General features: G+C 41.9%; 2 protein-coding genes across 2 annotated transcripts in view; both read right to left on the reverse strand.

The window, feature by feature from the left end:
* Nucleotides 1–654: 654 nt before the first annotated feature.
* On the reverse strand, nt 655–17,163 carry LOC121202739 (basement membrane-specific heparan sulfate proteoglycan core protein-like). Its single transcript, XM_055502511.1, has 13 exons — nt 17,034–17,163; nt 16,465–16,736; nt 14,990–15,266; nt 14,502–14,759; nt 6,316–6,597; nt 5,764–6,030; nt 3,407–3,709; nt 3,029–3,292; nt 2,448–2,567; nt 2,235–2,324; nt 2,083–2,133; nt 1,801–1,857; nt 655–1,489 (listed from the first exon to the last, which is right to left on the reverse strand). The coding sequence occupies exons 1-13, from the start codon at nt 17,161–17,163 to the stop codon at nt 1,482–1,484; spliced, it is 2,379 nt and encodes a 792-aa protein (XP_055358486.1). The 3' UTR covers nt 655–1,481.
* The window catches only part of LOC114867613 (uncharacterized), a 31,051-nt gene continuing 17,491 nt past the window's right edge, over nt 7,192–20,751 (reverse strand). The window contains exon 8 of the transcript XR_008694039.1: nt 7,192–7,222. The gene's annotated coding sequence lies outside the window, so the exon portion shown is untranslated. The remainder of the gene's footprint in view (nt 7,223–20,751) is intronic.

The following is a 20,751-nucleotide window of genomic DNA, read 5'->3' on the forward strand; positions in this document are numbered from 1 at the left end:
TGTGGGGGGCTCTGTGTGGGCGGCTTGGGTCGCAACACCTGCCCTGAAGGTGTGTGGGCTCCCTGGCTGCTGGGATTCCTTCCTCTGCTTGCTGGATGGGCGTAGTGGCCGAGCCCCTCACATCACCCTGGCTTCCACAAGTGGCATTGTTCATGCACCAACGTCTGCCTCACCCTTTGGGTGAATAATATCAAGCTACAGCCTTACTAACCTTGTAGTGGGACACTTTCCAAATCCAACTGTAAGTATTACTGATACTTATCACTACCAATATCAATAATGTGTGAATATGGAAATTGTGGTGTTGTATGTCATGACTTTTATTAAGTAGTATAGGATATGTATAACAATGCATATGTGTATGTATATGATATGTATATGCATGTACACATACCTTAACACTATTATTGGTATTAGTATTAATCTCCAAGGTAAACCACAGTACAACAGTTGTTTAGTTTAGTTGAATGTGTTAGCCTAAGGTACATCCCTGCTTATTTATTTTGCTCCAATTGTTTACTTTTGCTTGGTTTCAGCAGCTGGTTGCACCCCTACAACCCCCCCCTCCACACACACACACACCCTCCCGCATACACACCCTAAAGCAGAAACTTAACCTGTCCACCAACACAGAAACATATTTGAATTGTTTATTTATTAAATAAACCAGAAATCACAAAGAGTATATATATTTTATATATACCCCTCTTGTTAAAGCAAAGCTGTCCATCACAATATGGCATTCAGCATAAGATGCTGCTTGTTAAACTGCTGGACAGAACAAAAAATAAATAAATAAATAAATAAAATTTAAAAAAAGGCAATAATAATAATAATAATAGGGCGGCACGGTGGTGCGGTGGGTAGCACTGTCGCCTCACAGCAAGAAGGTTCTGGGTTTGATTCCCGGAGGCGGACCTGGTGCCTTTCTGTGTGGAGTTTGCACGTTCTCCCCGTGTTTGCGTGGGTTCTCTCCGGGTTCTCCGGCTTCCTCCCACGGTCCAAAGACGTGCATTAGGTTGATTGGCTTCTCTCCATTGCCCGTAGGTGTGAGTGTGTGTGTGAATGGTTGTGTGTCTATGTGTTGCCCTGCGATGGACTGGCGACCCATCCAGGGTGTACCCTGCCTCTCGCCCGTAGCCAGCTGGGATAGGCTCCAGCACCCCCGTGACCCCGCACTAGGGAGTAAGCGGTTAAGAAAATGGATGGATGGATGGAATAATAATAATAATAATAATAATAATAATAATAATAATGTTTTACACTATATTGAAATAAACATAATAAGTCAAACTTCATGGAAAACCCAACAATACTAAAACAATATTAACACCAAACATACATTATATTATGACATCTGACATATCAAAGCTGAATAAGTTATGAAGGTTTGACTGCTGGTAACACAGTCTCAGCATGTTGGTACTTTAACTGAGCAGTGTCGTCTTGTGGTTCTTGTATTGTCGTTGATCAACTTTTCTTTATGCATCTGTATAAAAATACAAATTGACATTAAACATAACTTAGATGCGCCAAAGACTCAAAGCATTGAAGAGTCAGTTGGAAACACGTGATCTGCTGCAGTTCGCAGAATGTTAAGACGTTGTGTCATTAATGTTCAAGTCAACTCTTTTTGTTTTTTGTTAATATTTATAGTTTACTTTAACTCTATCACACCTCCTGAACTCAGCTGTGATGTGATCTCAGACATCAACATTATCTGTGGTTCTGACTTGTTATACAGTATAAACACACTGTATGAACAGTAATGCTAAACTACTGTGAAGATCATATTTGTACCTGCATTTGGATCCACGTTGTTGCAATTATCATCTTCCTCTGTATCATCATGTGTCCCTGTAAAGATGCTAAAGTTTATTAAAGGTTTCCACAGCTGTAACCCAATTATTACTATGATCTATCATTAGGTGTAGTTTTTGTGAATTTATCTTGTCAGGACATTGACTATGAAGCAGCACTGTGGTTTTACTGGGTTCATCTGTTGGTTCCTCTAAAATCATCACATCTGTTTCAGTATTTAGTGTCATATAATCTCTGCATTAATCAGATATTATACTGTACCACCATCATTGTTTCCAGAGCCTTCGACTGATTCATAGACACAAACATCACCTACATGTGAGTAAAGACAAAAGAATCAAACTTACTTTAAACAGTGTGTGTCGTACAAAGTGAGTGTTACTGATCATGACAGTGATGATTGTCAGACTGACCGTGGAGCAGAGAGGAGTAAAGCTGAGGTTCAAGCTGGTTGACTGTTTGCTGTGTAGCAGATCTTTTATCAGTGCTCACACTTCTGTGTGCTGTGAAAATGGAAATTATTGTTACAGCTAAAACAAGAGAGGAGACTGTAGAGTTATTATGTAGATTTATACTCAAACTGCTCCAGAGCTTTATCAAGTCTTAGACAGACACAAAGACCTCACCTTTCATGTTTCTCCAAACACACAACAGCAGCAGCAGCAGCAGGAAAACAATCACTGAAAGTCTAACAACCAGTCCAACAGTAAAGGAGGCAGAAAATGATGGAGCTTCAGGACTGAAACCTGTAATTATACGGTATTTGAAAAAAACTCAATAAAATACTCATAAACAAAGTTAATGACACCACTACTTAAAGTCAAATCAGAACATTGTTCTCACTTAGTGTACTAAATATTATTTAACTTAAACTCCATCTATAACAGACACTAATAGTTATCTGGAGTAATTAAGCAGTTTACACACTAGATTCCAGGTCATGGAACAAAAGAACATTGATGGACCATGTATGGACTTTACAAAAGGTGTCTATAAAATGATATAAAAAGTAAAATAAAAACTCTGCTTCGCTCATTTCCTTTTAATAGGAAAATCAAATTAAGACAAAAATATTACTGTAGAATGAACTAATGTATGAAACAAATTTTAATTAATATGCCACATACATTAGTAGTATGTTCACACTCTACTTCAAATACCGAAAACTCATATTGTGGCATCACATGAATGTCACAATCAAACTCACCATGAACAGTGATGTTGACTGAGTTACTGAAGTGTCCTGATCCAGACTCACACCAGAACACTGCAGAACCAGACTGTGATGTGTTGATGTCACATCTGGATCCAGATGTTGTCCAGTAGGAGCAGGATGACAGGAAGCCTCCTTCAGGAAACCTCCTGACTCTCCACTCAGTAGAGTTTCCCTCACAGCTCAGTGACACAGAGTCACTGGTGAAGTGTTGAACTGTGTCAGGACTCACTGTGAGAGACGCTGACGGATCAACATCTGAACAACAACACATTTAACAACAATCAACAGTGGAACTTTAAGGAACAAATCCACACGGTTCCTCTCAGCAAACGTTGGTAGAGAAAGAAGCAAGAGTCCAAACAAACTGACCTCCAGACCAGACGAATGCTGCTTTGCTGTAGTCAGTGTAATACACTGGTTCTCCTCTTGCAGCTCTACACACATATCCTGCTGTGTGTGTGTGTCCATCAAGCATGTAGGAGCCCTGTTCAGTCCCATGCTCACTACCAGGTAGCAGCTCATATCTGTAGGAGCTGTGTGAGCCATCAGGAACAGTCTGGTACCAGTAGAACCTCCATCCTGCAGATGGAGGCTCAACCTCACAGCTCAGAGCTACTGAGGCTCCAGGACTCAGCCAAGATGGAGACGCTGTGAGGACACACTGGGCTTTATCTGATGGAGAGGAAAGTAACCGGAGCCCTATTAAGACCCTATTACTGTAAATATTAGAAGCTGATTTGCCATACTCAAATTTAAATGGTTGTTGTTCCTAAATAGTACAATATGGTGCTTGGTGTCAGTGGAAAGGAAATTCCTTCTTTCGTGTTTTCCTTTTTTCGTAAACACTTGATTAAATTTTCCCTTATATTTATAAGCAAATATCTCTTCGGTGACTGGTAGGAGAAACTCCAAACAAATGGGAGCTAAAATAATGACGCCTTATGCATTTATATATGAAGAAATTAATCAAATAGTGTTAAAAAAACAAATGAATCCTTGTCTTCTCTTCAGCGAGAGGAAGTTGCCTTTGCTGTAAACTGCTCACTCCTTGCAAGTAAAATCCTGACGAAGGTCTCGACTGATTGTGTCTGCTTTATTCAAGATTTATAAAAGGAACTAATAATTTCCCTATTTCCCCCATTATGCTAACGGCTACAACCAGTCAACCGAGCCTTTGTCCCCTTAAAATGGTCTGCAACCACACACCTGTGTGGAAAAAAAGCTAATGGCTATCAGCCTTCGGGCGGCCACAGGCAGGGAGCGGTGGATCAGGCTTTTGTCCAGTTAAAATGCACTGCCGTGGGTTGCTGCAGCTTCGCACAACTGTGGGAAACAGCTAATAGCTATCGGCCTTCGAGTGGCTACAGGCAGGGAACGGTGGACCTAGCTCGCTGTAGTAAGTGCATGCTTGATACGTGATGTCTTAATATGTTAGTTGGTCTGTTTAAAATCTAGTAACCCACATGAGAGACAAGCTAATAGCTAGCTTTGCTAATGGCTACAGCCAGTTGACCGAGCCTTTGTCCCCGTGAAATGTGCTGCTCTGGGTTGCTGTAATCACACACCTGTGTGGGGTTCAGCTAATAGCTATGGGCCTTCGAGCGGCTACAGGCAGAGAGCGGTGGCTCAAGCTTTTGTCCTGTTGAAAAGTGCTGCCGCTCCTATTTGTGTGTTGCGTTAGCATTATTATGCATTATTATACATATTATGCACATATGCATTATTATACATAATCTCCTAATACTTAATAGTAGCTGTGACATACAATGTCACAACTACCATAATCACTACTACATTGTTCATTATCATCGAGACTAGGTTTGAACCACAAACCTTTGCTTCATCTGACTGTCACTTTACCAACTGAGCTAAGAAAGGTCTTTCCACCACCACGACAGCGTCCTCGTTGCACCGCCTCTGGCCAAAGTAGGACACTGCGCTTGTCTGATCCTAATACAACAGTAAGATTGTACAGTACAGTAACAAATGTTGGTACTGTGTGTTCTCAGCCTTTGGTTTAAGCGCTGTTACATTTAGAACTAACGCATTTAAGGGTCATAATGAGTATCCATGAAATAACTACTGTTATTATTATATTTTTAGTAAATATTTGTCAGTGAGGCTCTTATCGTATGGTCAATTTACAGAGATAACATAAAATAGACAAATTAGAAGTGCTTTATGTGTAAATAAAACACTGATGTATAAAGACATCATAAATGTCTTTATATGAAACCAGGCATCCAACCCAAACAAACCATGATACTTAATTTTGACTGACTGGTCAATTCCCTCAAGTTTTTATATCTTTATATCTACTGTATTTTCTACACTATGATGACGTCACAGAGCACCTCAGCGTCACACTGCTCTCTACTGGGACGTCTCTGACATCAGTCAATTACTGTCTCTGTGCTTTATAACATGAATCACTTACGTTTCTTATTGTTGCCCTTTGTAAAATATGACCTGAGACCAAATTGATTACTGGAAAACTCTCTGAAATCTGATACAATTAACTTTAACTGGTTTTACTGGTTTTTATTTGATTTGTTTTCCCGTGGGCACTAAAACACTGGTATCTACCACTGTCTCTTGTAGACAGAAGTTTTTTTGTGGATCAAATATATGTCCTCAGCCAAGATAGCGAGTGAGGGTCACAAGCCAGCTCTGATGTTTTAATTGGTTCATCAAAAAATCATCAGGATGAAAGTCATCCTCCTCACCTTCTACAGTCAGGCTGATGATGTTACTCCAGTCGGTGAAGGTGTAGCTGTTCTTTCTACCTCGGCAGCTGTAAATCCCACTGTGATTCTTAGAAACCGGACTGATCTTGTATTCACTGAGTGCATGAGGTATATTTGACGCCTTTCTGTTCCATTCATACGTCCATTCTGTTCGTCCACCTTGGATCTGACATGTGACACTGACTGTTTCACCCGGGTACATCACAGACCAGTTGGGCTGCATGTCCACAGTGGCCCTGTTAGGAACTGGACGCATGAAACACAACAGTAATTAAACTACTGCATCACTAGGACACAGACAGAAACATGACATCTCACAATGATGTCATCAGTTTAATAGGGAGCATCTTCTAGTGCTGCTGGGATAATTAAACCAACTCAGCTGTTTCTGCCATCGTCAGAACAGCAGAAGCTAAGAGAACCTTATCTGCTTAAATATTAAATACAATACAAATATAAAAATATTTACTGTTGGTAATAAAATGTCTATTTTCTCAAATGTTGATAAACAGGTTTTTAGATCTCACTCACCAGTTTCTCTAACAGTAACTTTGCTGCTGTTTTGTGTGTAGAACGGTGGCTCTCCTCTCCCTCCTCTGCAGTAGAACTCACCTCCTGCTGTCACTCTGACATCAGCTCCGTCTGGGTCAGAACCTGTCATGGCCTGAGCTACAGAGGAGTCTGTGGAACGTTGGTACCAGTAATATTTCCAGCCATCAGAACCGTCCACAGAGCAGCTCAGTGTCACACTTTCACCTGTTTGTATGGTTTGTGTGGTTCTGTCTGGTTTCACAGAGGCTCTGGGTTTAGATGCTTTTCAGTTAGAGACAAAACAGAACAAAGAAAGAGTAAATGATTAGAATGTGATTTATTACAGAGAATTGATTTCATTCTAACTACTGTACAATTTAGCCTGTAGAGAGAAGCAGACAGTGGCGAGAGAGACAGTTTCTTTCTGTATTTCCTGTGCAGGTCCCTCATTACCATCTCTATATCCACTCTGTCTCTGAGTGAGAGATGGGAAGTTCGATTCTTTTCACTGACTCGGATCTTTAACTCTCAAACAGTAAAGTGAACAAAACATTTTGAGTCATTGGTTTATTCTGGCAGCACGGTGGTGCGGTGGGTAGCACTGTCGCCTCACAGCAAGAAGGTTCTGGGTTCGATTCCCGGAGGCGAATGGTGCCTTTCTGTGTGGAGTTTGCACGTTCTCCCCGTGTTTGCGTGGGTTCTCTCCGGGTTCTCCGGCTTCCTCCCACAGTCCAAAGACGTGCATTAGGTTGATTGGCCTCTCTCCATTGCCCGTAGGTGTGAGTGTGTGAGTGAATGGTTGTCTGTCTATGTGTTGCCCTGCGATGGACTGGCGACCCGTCCAGGGTGTACCCTGCCTCTCGCCCGTAGCCAGCTGGGATAGGCTCCAGCACCCCGTGACCCCGCACTAGGGAGTAAGCGGTTAAGAAAATGGATGGATGGATGGGTTTATTCTGTTCATTTAGAGTAGGCGACGCTGTAGGCGTTGTTAAAATGGCCGCGGTTCTCAAACACTGTATACTGAAGACAACATGATTTGCTTCAGCGGTTGGGAGCAGGTTTTCAGTCTCCGCCCCTTTTTAAAGTGAACAGTGTTTAAATACCTTGTTTAATCTTTCAGTACATTCATAGATTGCACCTGTTTCCTTCATGCAGAGACCAAAATGGCATGTCCGTTTCTAGACGATCCTGTAGATGAGGAGGCTGTATTAATTCACACAGCAGTGACATTTTGACGTCATATCCCCGTGCATATTTATTAGAGCGGTACCGTTTTTCTCGAGACTCCGTAACCTATGTCAATAATCGTATCCACTCATACTGTACATCAGACACATCACCCATCGTGGCCGTGCTCTTACAGTACATCTGAGCAGATTATTTGTGTTGCTTTAGGATGTATTGCAAACGGTAGTTTTCTTTATAACAATGGAGAGGAGGAGGAGTTTTACAGGATTGCAGGTATGTGGTATTTCATGCGTTTCAGTGAGGCTAATCTGAAAAATGATGATCAGTTAATAACATCTTGCTGTGACCTGAAATAAACTAATACTTACCCCGCTTTACGGGTTTAAGTAACCTCGCTTTCTGAAACCAAAAACTCTGAGTTTTCCTTATTTCGGGGTTAACAAACTCAGAGTTTCCACAAAACCTCCTTCTTGAAACGGGCCCCAGACCACACGGTCCTGTAGCTGAGCCACAGCTGTCACGTGACAAAAGAACGATCCATAAGGATCTGTAGGAAAGAACAAAGGAGCGAACTGGAGCGCATGCTGCTCGCTACAGCGCCTGCGCGGCTCGACTGTCACGTGACAAAAGAACGAATACCTGAGGACTAATGCCCAGTTAAGTGAGTCGTGAACGAATAATTTCTGTTTCCTGTCCTGCTGACTGACGTTATGCAGCTGCTACCATGTGGTACTGCATGAAAATGAACGAATCGTTCACTGAGAGGACTCGTTCCTCCCGAGTCATATAAAAGATTCGTTTATATTACAGTTTTTCTCAGTCGCTTTAGTACAATTCTCAGATCAGAATTGAAGTTTGCAAATATGTGTGTGCATTTCTCAAAACAATTTGGATTGCGAGACTGGACAATGGCAGCCAGGAGGGGCCTTTGTTTATGTGGCTGGTGATCATAAACTTTCCATCCTGATGCCTGATGATGTTGGAGTGATGAAAACTCACATTGTCCCAAACTATCACATACATACAGGTGATCTCCACTCTGACCCCTCTCTTCTTCAAGGATGAGATCTCTGTAGAGAGTTTCTAGAAAGGCTATAAGATGCTCTGTGTTGTACGGACCAATTATGGGAATATGTGTAAGCACACCATGGTCAGACATGGAACATTGTGTTTTGCTCTGGCCATATATATACTTGCCAGGTGATGGTTAATGAGATGCACGTTTGTTAGAGAAAGTCAAGTCACCTGAGAGCAATTTACCAAATCAGGACAGATTTAGAAAAAAACATATAATGGAGAGTTTAGAAATATGTTTGTCACATTATGACAACTTGGTCAACCATTTTGCAGTTAAAGTTTCTCTCTTTCTCGCTTTAGTACAATTCTCAGATCAGAATGAAATTCTCAAAACTATTTGTTCAATCTTCACATCATGATGTCACGTGTGCACATTATATAAGTTGCAAATGCTTTGGTACATCCATTCAAATGGTTATGTACAATTCTCTGCTCTTTGCTACATTATCAGTTGTTTATGTCATGTTGATCAAAATGTATTATATAGTTCACTTTGCAATAGTCTGACTCTTTAAAACATCTAGTCATTAGTTCATTGTATAAGTCTATAACTGCAAAATGGTTGACCAAGTTGTCATAATGTGACAAACATATTTCTATACATCCCTATTATATGTTTTTCTTCTGAATCTGTCCTGATTTGTTAAATTGCTCTCAGGTGACTTGACTTTTTCTAACAAAGGTGCAGTTCAATAATCATCAACTGGCAAGTATATATATATGGCCAGAGCACAACACAATGTTCTATCTCTGACCATGGTGTGCTTACACATATTCCCATAATTGGTCCATACAACACAGAGCATCTTATAGCCTTTCTAGAAACACTCTACAGAGATCTCATCCCTGAACAAGAGAGGGGTCAGAGTGGAGATCACCTGCCAAAGTATGTGATAGTTTGGGACAATGTGAGTTTTCATCACTCCAATATCATCAGGCATCAGGATGGAAAGTTTGTGATCACCAGCCACATAAACAAATGACCCTCCTGGCTGCCATTGTCCAGTCTCTTGCAATCAAACAAAAAGGTGTAACTTACATTTTACAGTAGTTTTCATCCAAACTTTAGCCATAGTTTATGTCAGAACCTCCCTCCAAAGTACACAGTAATATTGACAAAATGACTAAGTAATTTGACTGGCTTGTTCGTAGACAATGACACAAGGACTTGATATTCTGACGCCACTGACACGTTCAATGACATAAAAACTTAGTTTTGAGAGATGAACGAAAGATTTTGAGACTTTGTGGCTTTGGCAAGAAATCCACAGTGTTTTGCTGTTTGTACAAATTGTTTTGAGAAATGCACACACATATTTGCAAACTTCAATTCTGATCTGAGAATTGTACTAAAGCGACTGAGAAAAACTGTAATGACTTATACGATGAACTAATAACTAGATGTTTTGAGGAGTAAGACTATTGCACAGTGAACTATATAATACATTTTGATGAACATGACATAAACAATTAATAATGTAGAAAAGAGCTGGGAATTGTACATAATCATTTGCATTGATGTACCAAAGCATTTGCAATTTGTTCAAAGTAGTGAGAAACTGCTTATATGATGTGCCCACGTGACATCGTGATGTGAAGATTGAACAAATAGTTTTGATCCACATTGATTCTGATCTGAGAATTGTACTAAAGTGACTGAGAAAAACTGTAAAGGAATCGTTCACGAACGACACATCACTACTCTGAGTGTCATCCCTCCCAGAGTTACAGTCCTACTCCGTGTTCAGTCCCTGACCCGTTCATCCTCCCTGACCTCTAGCCTGGTGTCCTTCTGGAATGAGTCTAGTTTAGTTCAGTGTTTTAGCCGTTTTGTAGATTCTGCATCTGCAGTGTTTTCTGTTATAGTTTTCAAATTTAATAGTTTTTGTTCCTGCTAGCAACAATTTTGATACATTAGTTAGTGAGCTACTGGTAGTTTACATCTCGATTAGATATTCAGTCATCTGCAGTGACTTTGTTTTAAAGTTTTTTTTTTCATTTTTTGTTTTCAACTTCATGCATCGCCAACTTTTTTGTGTTTTGTAACTACATATTCTAAACGTAGAGGATCACTCCATCCTGTGAAGGAATAACTGTTGGTTTTCTGTCGACCCCTACACTTGTAGTCTCCACTACTGGAATCAGAAGCAGTGAAAACCCAGATTTTACTCCCATCTGGAGTTCTTCTTACGTTGCCTCGGGTCCATTCATATTCCCACTCAGTGTCTCCTCCAGCCTGGATCTCACATGTCAGAGTGACCTCCTCTCCTTTGAATATCTCAGGCCAGTCATGCTGCCTTTTTACAGCAGTCTTGTTGAGAACTTCACACATTGTGGGAAAAACACAAACCTAAAACCATGAATAGTTTTAGGTGATGAATTAATGGTGTTTATTACAATTGATAAGACCTTCACCTAATTTCTCAACAGTGACTGAGTCACTGTACTGTGTGTAGTAAACTGGTTTTCCTCTTCCTCCTCTGCACCAGTACAGTCCTTCCTGAGAGACACTGGTTCTACCCTCTTGTGTGATTCTGATTTTAGAGGATTTGTCTCCTCTGTACCAGTGATATTTCCAACCAGATGATGACGTCACAGAGCAGCTCAGCATCACACTGCCCCCTACTGGGATGTCTGTCTCATCACTTCTCAGTTTAGCCTCTGGTTCAGATGCTGTTCAGTATAAAACAAACAGTATGAGGGTCATTGTGAGTGTTCATGAAAAAACAACTCTGATTTGCTATGTGATGTATTTAGTAAATATCTTAATAATAACTCTAAATGCTACTGTTTTTTGTGATGTGACTGATGTTCCTGACAAGCAATAAGACATTCAATGATTCGTAAAGTTCATTTCCCGTATGTATTAATGAATACTTACAAATGTATCAATGGATTAATGTGACTCACCTGTTACTATCAAACGTAGAGGATCACTCCATGCTGTGAAGGAATAACTGTTGGTTTTCTGTCGACCCCTACACTTGTAGTCTCCACTACTGGAACCAGAAGCAGTGAAAACCCAGACTTTACTCTCATCTGGAGTTCTTCTTAAGTTGCCTAGGGTCCATTCATATTCCCACTCAGTGTCTCCTCCAGCCTGGATCTCACATGTCAGAGTGATCTCCTCTCCTTTGAATATCTCAGGCCAGTCATGCTGCCTTTTTACAGCAGCCTTGTTGGAAACTTCACACATTGTAGAAAAAACACAAATGTAAACCATGATTAGTTTCAGCTGATGGATTAATGGTATTTAGTACAGAGATCTTCACACATTCACCCAGTATGTCACCTGCCACACCAGAGTCAATAAAACGCTGGACTTATTCTATGCCAACACCAAAGAGGCCTACAGCGCATCCTCCCTCCCACCCCTGGGCAGAGCTGACCACAACATCCTGCATCTCCTGCCTGTGTTAAACCTGTAGTACGCAGGCAGATGGTGGTGCCCGCACAGTGAAGAGGTGGACACCTGGGAGCGAGGAGGCTCTCAGGGATTGTTTTAACACCACTGTGTGGATGGAGCTCTGCGACCCACATGGAGAGGACATAAACCCCATCACAGACTGTATCATATATTATATTAACAGACTATATTAACAGACTGCTGTGAAAACACCGTCACTCCAGACGGGTACCGAACTCGTCTGCAGTGACGGTGTTTTCAGGTGTGGAGAAGCCTGAAAACCATCTCTGGCTTCAAAGCTCCACCCCCAAAGGCTGAGGGGGACCTGAGCTGGGTCAAGAATAAGAATAAGAATAAGAATAAGAAAACCTTTAATAGTCCCGCAGTGGGGAAATTACCTCTCACAACAGCAGTACAGATGAGCAAAAATACAGTTACAGAACAGTATGTGTTGGCACAGTACAAAGCAGTACAGTACAGTTAGAGTGAGTATGAGGTCATTGCAGGGTTATTGCACAGTAATGGGTATAAGATTTGTACTGGTAACAATATACATGATTGTTCACAGATTTACACAAATATTGTGCAGAGCAGGTTGCTATATAAACCACTGATGCAGTGGGTGAGTGACTGTGGTGGGATGTGGTCAACAGTTCTGATTGTACAGTCTGACAGCAGCAGGTAGGAAGGATCTACGATATCTCTCCTTCACACAGCGAGGGTGGATCAGTCTGCTACTGAAGCTGCTCTCCAGAGCAGACAGTGAGTCCTCCAGTGGGTGAGAGACCTGGTCCATGATGGATGTCAGTTTAGCCAGGACCCTTCTCTCACCCACCTCCTGCACCGTGTCCAGAGTGCAGCCCAGGACAGAGCTGGACTTTCTGATGATCCTGTCCAGTCTCTTCCTGTCCCTCGCTGTGATGCTGCTGCCCCAGAAGACCACACGTACAGGAGGGCTGATGCCACTACAGAGTCATAGAAGGTCTTCAGGAGTGGCCCCCTCACTCCAAAAGACCGCAGTCTCCTCAGCAGGTAGAGTCTGCTCTGACCCTTCCTGTACAGTGCATCCGTGTTATGAGTCCAGTCCAGTTTATTGTTCAGATGCACTCCCAGTTACTTGTAAGAGTCCACTCTCTCAATGTCCCTTCCCTGGATGTGCATCGGTGGTATGACAGCAGGCTGCTGTCTGCGGAAATCCACCACCATCTCCTTCGTTTTCCCTGCATTGATCAGGAGGTGGTTCCGCTGGCACCAGTCCACAAAGTTTTGAGTGAGTCCTCTGTACTCTGCGTCGTCATCATCGGTGATCAGTCCGACGATCGCAGAGTCATCAGAGAACTTCTGCAGAACACAGCTGTCCGTGTTGTGTCTGAAGTCTGACGTGTAGAGGGTGAAAAGGAAGGGGGCCAGTACAGTCCCCTGTGGGGCCCCCACACTGCAGGTCAGAGTGTCAGACACACAGTCCCTGGCTCTCACAAACTGAGGCCTGTTTGTGAGATAGTCCATAATCCACTCCGTCAGATGAAGGTCCACACCAGCCTCCTCCAGTTTGTGTTTCAGAAGCACCGGCTGGATGGTGTTGAAGGCACTGGAGAAGTCAAAGAACATGATCCTCACAGTGCTGCCGGGCTTCTCTAGGTGGGAAAGGGCTCGATGTAGGAGGAAGATGACAGCGTCGTCTACTCCTATGCCGTGTCGGTAGGCGAACTGCAGCGGGTCCAGGTAGGTTCCCACCGCAGAGCGGAGGTTACCCAGGACCAGTCTCTCCAGTGTCTTCATCAGGTGTGATGTCAGAGCCACTGGTCTGAAGCTGCTGGGGTCTTTGGCGTGCGTTGTCTTGGGCACTGGTACCAAGAAGGAGGTCTTCCAGAGCTGTGGTACCACCCTCAGCTTGAGGCTCAGGTTGAAGACATGCTCCATAACTCCACACAGTTCGCCTGCACAGGACTTAAGGAGTCTGGAGCTGATGCCGTCTGGTCCAGCTGCTAAGACCAGTGACTTATCCCAGCACTGAGACACTTCTTCAACCCCTGTCCTTCTCTAGCTCCCAGGTGAAAAAAGAGCTTAAGAAGGGTCCTGGTCAAACTCACATCTGTCCTGGACTTGGACTCTCACCCACTGGAGGACTCACTGGCTGCTCTAGGGAGCAGCTTGGAGCAGCTGATCCATCCTCACTGTGTAAGTGAGAAATCACAGATTCTTCCTACCTGCTGCTATAAGACTTTATAATCAACAATGTTAACTACCTCCTACACCCCAACTAATAACCCACCCACTGCATCAGTGGTTAATCAGACATTCGCTCAGTGCAATATTTAGATTATGTTTATGACTGCTTACCCACTCTGACCACTGATCAGTGTTATATGTGCCGACTCAACCCAAATTTTATTGATTTGTTTCTGTATTTTGTACTTGCGGCTGTATTTTGTCTTCTATGTACTGTATCAATATTTGTGCTGTTGTGAGACGAAATTTCCCCGTTGTGGGACTATTAAAGGCTTTCTTATCTTACCTGTTTTCTCAACAGTGACTGAGTCACTGTACTGTGTGTAGTAAACTGGGTTTCCTCTTCCTCCTCTGCACCAGTACAGTCCTTTCTGAGAGACACCGGTTTCACCATCTTGTGTGATCAGCAACTCAGAGAATTTGTCTCCTCTGTACCAGTAATATTTCCAACCAGACGATGACGTCACAGAGCAGCTCAGCATCACACTGCCCCCTACTGGGATGTCTGTCTCATCACTTCTCAGTTCAGCCTTTGGTTCAGAAGCTGTTCAGTTTATAACAAACACATTAAAGGGTCATTATGAGTCTCTATGAAAAAAACTACTGTGATCTGCAATTTGACATATTTAGTAAATATTTTTGTAATTGTAAATGCTACACTTTATTTGTAATGTGGCTGATTTTCCTGACCAGCTCTGAGAAGTTCATTGAATTCTGTCCTTGTGTTGCATGTACTAATGAATCATTACAAATGTAACAATGAATAAAACTCACCTTTGACTCTCAAACGTAAAGGATCACTCCATGCTGTGAAGGAATAACTGTTGGTTTTCTGTCGACCCCTACACTTGTAGTCTCCACTTCTGGAACCAGAAGCAGTGAAAACCCAGAGGTTCCTCCCATCTGCAGTTCTTCTTACGTTGCCTCGGGTCCATTCATATTCCCACTCAGTGTCTCCTCCAGCCTGGATCTCACATGTCAGAGTGATCTCCTCTCCTTTGAATATCTCAGGCCAGTCATGCTGCCTTTTTACAGCAGCCTTGTTGGAAACTTCACACATTGTAAAAAAAGCACAAACATAAACCATGAATAGTTTCAGATGATGGATTAATGGTATTTATTACAATGATGTTTACCTGTTTTCTCAACACTGACTGAGACACTGTTCTCTGTGTAGTAAACTGGGTTTCCTCTTCCTCCTCTGCAGTAATAGTTGCCTCCATCTGTGATTCTGATACTGTTAGATTCAGTGTTTGTTCTGATCAGAGCTGCTGATCTGAACCAGTCGTATTTCCATCCATCAGAACCGCCCACAGAGCAGCTCAGTGTCACGCTGCTTCCTGCTGCTATGACTGTGTTGTCTGATGTCAGTGAGGCTCTGGGTTTATCTGATGTCAGTTTACAGAAAACATTAAATAAACATGGTTAGAAGTTCTTCATGTACAAATACATGACACTGACAATCATAAATCTTTTTATATATGAAACCAGGCATCCAACCCAAACAAACCATGATAGCTATTTTTATCTAACTGGACACAACATTTTGGAAAACATCTACAGTAAAGTTGAATGTGTACAATAAAGTTGCCTCATTTTATTTCCTCCTCTTTAGCTCTGAACCAGTCATGTGCATCTTATAAAAGGGTTTTTCTCCAACACGCTGATGCATCATCTTCTGTTTTAGTGTTCTTTTGTGTCTAATAGAGTATGTTAGAGTATGTTTCCTACAAAATGATGACGTCACAGAGCAGCTCAGCGTCACACTGCCCCCCACTGGGACGTCTCTGACATCAGCTCTCAGCTGGGCCTTTGGTTTCTTTGAGGTTCAGTTTAACAGTGACAAAACAATTTCAACTACTGCCTCTGTGCTTTATAGCATGAATCAGACCAAACTAACAACTGGAAAACTCTCACCAAGTCAATGATACACGTGATACAATTAACTTGATGGTTTTATTTTTATTTTTTCCTCTCCACTGTTGCTGTCAAATTAAATGCTTGCTGTATGTGGGATTTGTTTGGTTTAGTTGTGTGAGGTTTTAAACCTTACTTTGGCGCTATATAAATAAAATTGAATTGAATTGAATTGGTTTTTATTTGATTTGTTTTCCCGTGGGCACTAAAACACTGGTATCTACCACTGTCTCTTGTAGACAGAAGTTTTTTTTGTGGATCAAATATATGTCCTCAGCCAAGATAGCGAGTGAGAGCCACGAGGCAGCTCCGATGTTTTGATTGGTTCACACCTCACCTGCTACAGTCAGGCTGATGATGTTACTCCAGTCGGTGATGGTGTAGCTGTTCTTTCTACCTCTGCACCTGTAAATCCCACTGTGATACTTAGAAACTGGACTGATCTTGTATTCACTGAGTGCATGAGGTCTGTTCATGTCTCTGTTCCATTCATACGTCCATTCCGTTCGTCCACCTCCATGGATCTGACATGTGACACTGACTGTTTCACCCGTGTACATCACAGACCAGTTGGGCTGCATGTTCACAGTGGCCCTGTTAGGAACTGGACACATGAAACACAACAGTAACTAAACTACTGCATCACTAGGACACAGACAGAAACATGACATCACACAATGATGTCATCAGTTTAATAAGGAGCATCTTCTAGTGCTGCTGGGATAAGTAAGCTCAGCTGAACTCAGTTGTTTCTGCCATCGTGAGAACAGTAGAAGCTAAGAGAACCTTATCTGCCTAAATATTAAATACAATACACATATAAAAATATTCACTTTTGGTAATACAATGTCTATTTTCTGTAAACATTAATAAACAGGTTTTTAGAACAAATTAAACTCACCAGTTTCTCTAACAGTAACTTTGTTGCTGTTTCGTGTGTAGAACGGTGGCTCTCCTCTCCCTCCTCTGCAGTAGAACTCCCCTCCTGCTGTCACTCTGACATCAGCTCCACCTGGGTCAGAACCTGTCATGGCCTGAGCTTCAGAGGAGTCTGTGGAACGTTGGTACCAGTAATATTTCCAGCCATCAGAACCGTCCACAGAGCAGCTCAGTGTCACACTTTCACCTGTTTGTATGGTTTGTGTGGTTCTGTGTGGTGTTATAGAGGCTCTGGGTTCAGATGCTGTTCAGTTCATGGACAAAACAGAACAAAGATAAACAGTAAATGATTAGAATGTGATTTATTACAGAGAATTGCTTTCATTCTAACTCAACTGAACCTGTAGAGAGAAGCAGGCTTAAAGCATTGTTTCCACATGTATCTGTGATGAGGTAGTTTACATCTCGCTTAGATATTTTGTCATCTGCAGTTGTAGCCGTTTTGTAAATCCTGCATCTGCAGTGTTTCTCATCCAGGGCATGTGCAGTTTAAGACATTAGATCAATACATCGCACAATTTATGTGGACAAACAAGCCGCCACGAATCAACTTAAAAAGTTATCAAAAATGCGAACACTGCGGTGGCCTGGAACTATTTTCTTGCAAAAAGACTGAACCATGTCCGTAAATTAGGGTTGGGTAATACTGCAGACTTTGGTGTCGTACCAATACCAAGTACATTTTATTTTTATAAAAACCAGTATCACCAATATTGATTCCAAGATTGATACTTTTTGACAAGTAATACATTATCAAATATAAGTAAATTTTTAAGATTTTCAGGTGTTTTGACTTTTGTTTAAATTGTATTATTAATTAAAAAAGCCTAGACAACTTGAAAATATAACCACACACTGCTACTCTTTCTTGCTTTCATTCTTCTGCTTCATCGGTGTTCTCCTCATGCTTGTTTGTTTGCTGGATCTTAAAGTTCCGGCATACACCGCACAGGCACGCCACTTACATAAAGGCACTTACTTAGAGATGCAGCCAGACAAGATAGGTAAGTTGCGTCTTTGAAGAAACTGCAGCAGTACAGTAGTTACAGGAGTAAAAATTCAACCAAAGTATTGATATTTTTGTTGGTGTATTGATATCAATATTAGCGTTGGAATCAGGATATCAGGATCGATCCGCCCACCTCTACCACAAATGGTTAAAACCCATTCCAACAGACACCTCATTGTTAGACATTAAAGAAGCATTTTGCCGAAATAATAAAGATGCAGCACCAAAATCAAATATCATAGGTGCTACCAGAGTATACTGTATCATAAGAACATCACTGACAGCCTGGTGAAATTTTCTTAAAATGATTGGATCTTCTAACAAAACAAACAAATGGATCGGCTGGGTCCAAAATGGTTGGTTCGTTTTGTTACAATGCAAGCAAACTAAACTGGACCAGAAGCGCTCACTAACAGGCTGCTGAGGCCTACTGATGAGACTAAAGTGGAGGACCCAAATGCAATGACCCAGGGACAGAAACATAAATACAAATAGTTTTATTAACAACTTGTTCCAAAGAGGTGTGTATTGGCAAAGATTAAGCAAAGATCCAGTAATTTTAAGAAAATCCCTCCAGGCTGTCAGAGATGCTCTTATAATAATACTCTGGTAGCAACCATGGTGTTTTTGATAAACACTATAGTTGATGGAAAGAGGAAGCGTGTGCCTCTGACACAGACACCTGCTTATGACAATCTTCAGCAAAGGAAAGAGAAACAGCACAGTGAGCTACATCTGCCGTACTTGGAGACGCGCTCTGCCGCAGAAACTGGTTGAAACAACAGGAGAGAACTGTCCCTGCTACGTCAGGCTACACCCACTCGGTCGCTCATATCAGACTGATGGTTGGGGAAGGAAGAAGGTGACGGTTCCTTTTCATGTGATATAGAAGAAGACGGTATCGCAAAACACACACATCCATACACGCAATGAAGAAACACGCTTACAGCGGATACACGCTCAATTAATCAAAATTCATGCTTATCTGCTTGCAATGAAGACTCGCTTTTTGCTCAAAACATTTCAGAGTGATTTTTAAACGATAACAAACAGCTAAATGACAACTGTTGCATGACTTTGCAGCCTGATGGGTTCAAACTATTTTAATTTGTGAAAAATTCACTTATAAAATCATTTATATTTCCCACAACGCTTAAGATGAGTGGCCAATTTGTGTAAACTATAAGTCTGTCTGGCCAGACTATAGTTTTCCTATACAGTAGTTTGTTTCATTCTTTTCTGTTTCTAAAAACAGACAGAAGAAAAGAATAAACAAGACACTGAAATGGACTATTAATGACTATTAAAAGGGAAGACGACTATTAGAGAGAAGTAATAATAATTACTGTACGTACAGTACCAGACTATTAAAGACAAACTTACTGTTCACTGTCTTGTGCAACCTCTGATGGCAAGACACTTATTCCGTTTTGCTTTCAAACTTATGCCCAGTTAAACTATTTGGAAGAGATTTCATGTGTAGTTTAGGCATTTCATTGAATTTCACTCCAAACGGAGTGCAGGTTACATCTACAGACATTCTAAATAATCCCTCTTTTGTTGGTGTTAACTTCAGCTCAGCTGTACTCTTATCATTGGCTGCTGAGGGGGGGCTGTAACTGAGGCCCTCATGCAGGCTGCATCACAGCTTGTTTACCCATGTGATACAACTTTTTCTCACCAACTACTAACAAAAAGAAGATTTTTGATTTTTATTCTATTGTACAGTTTCACACTTCCCTCTGTCAAAACATGATGGGGACAGATGGCAGGATGTGGGTCCTTGTCATTAGGTTGGAGACTGGTGAGCAACTTCCAACCCCATATGACATACTGTATTTACCTACTTTGCATGCTTTTTGAAAACTTTGTCATGAGCAGAGAATTCTCTCATTATCTCAGCATTCTATCCATTTTCCAAACCTTATTCCATAATGCAGGGTCACAGGGGTGCTGGAGCCTAACCCAGCTAACCCAGCTGGCTATGGGCGAGAGGGTACACCCAGGACGGGTCGCCAGTTCATCGCCAGTTCATCACAGGGCAACACACACACACACTCACACTTTTTTTCAGAGGCCGCTCTGCAACACTTACAGGAAGCCCTGCTTTCCTGTGGCTCACACACAGATATGATGTAGGTTTGATCAAAGGATGTGAACAGACCATGTAAACAACAACACCCATCTATGGCTTTGAAAGGAAGCCATAGATGGCGTTACTGTAGACACCACTAAGCTACTGAAACATTGGATGCTACAGGCCACAAAGAGCCTGTCAAAATTAGTTTGTTCAGACAAAGGTCGTTTTTCTGGGTCAGTGTAATTACAGCTGATGGTTGATGATGCATCTCACCCAAAAGACATTTCTAGGTATGTGTTGTTAATGTACTATAGGAACTTGATTCCTAACTTTACCATCTTTGAGGCCCCACTCAGGGTTCTGATGCAGACATCATCGTCCACTTCTTCTCTCACAGACGTCTGAGGCTGAACAACTTTCACGGACCTCATGCTTGCTTTTCAGCCCTCCTACTTTGATCTTTGATCTTCCTGATCTGACCCTACGCGACCTTTCACTCAAACAGTGGATGAGAAATCAGGTTGTACGACTTCTGTTCTTTTGTCCTGTAGCCAATTTTCCTGCCAAGCTTCATCCAGATGCTGCTGAACG

Source organism: Betta splendens, chromosome 2 (genome assembly GCF_900634795.4).
Source record: "Betta splendens chromosome 2, fBetSpl5.4, whole genome shotgun sequence".
Classification (NCBI taxonomy): domain Eukaryota; kingdom Metazoa; phylum Chordata; class Actinopteri; order Anabantiformes; family Osphronemidae; genus Betta; species Betta splendens.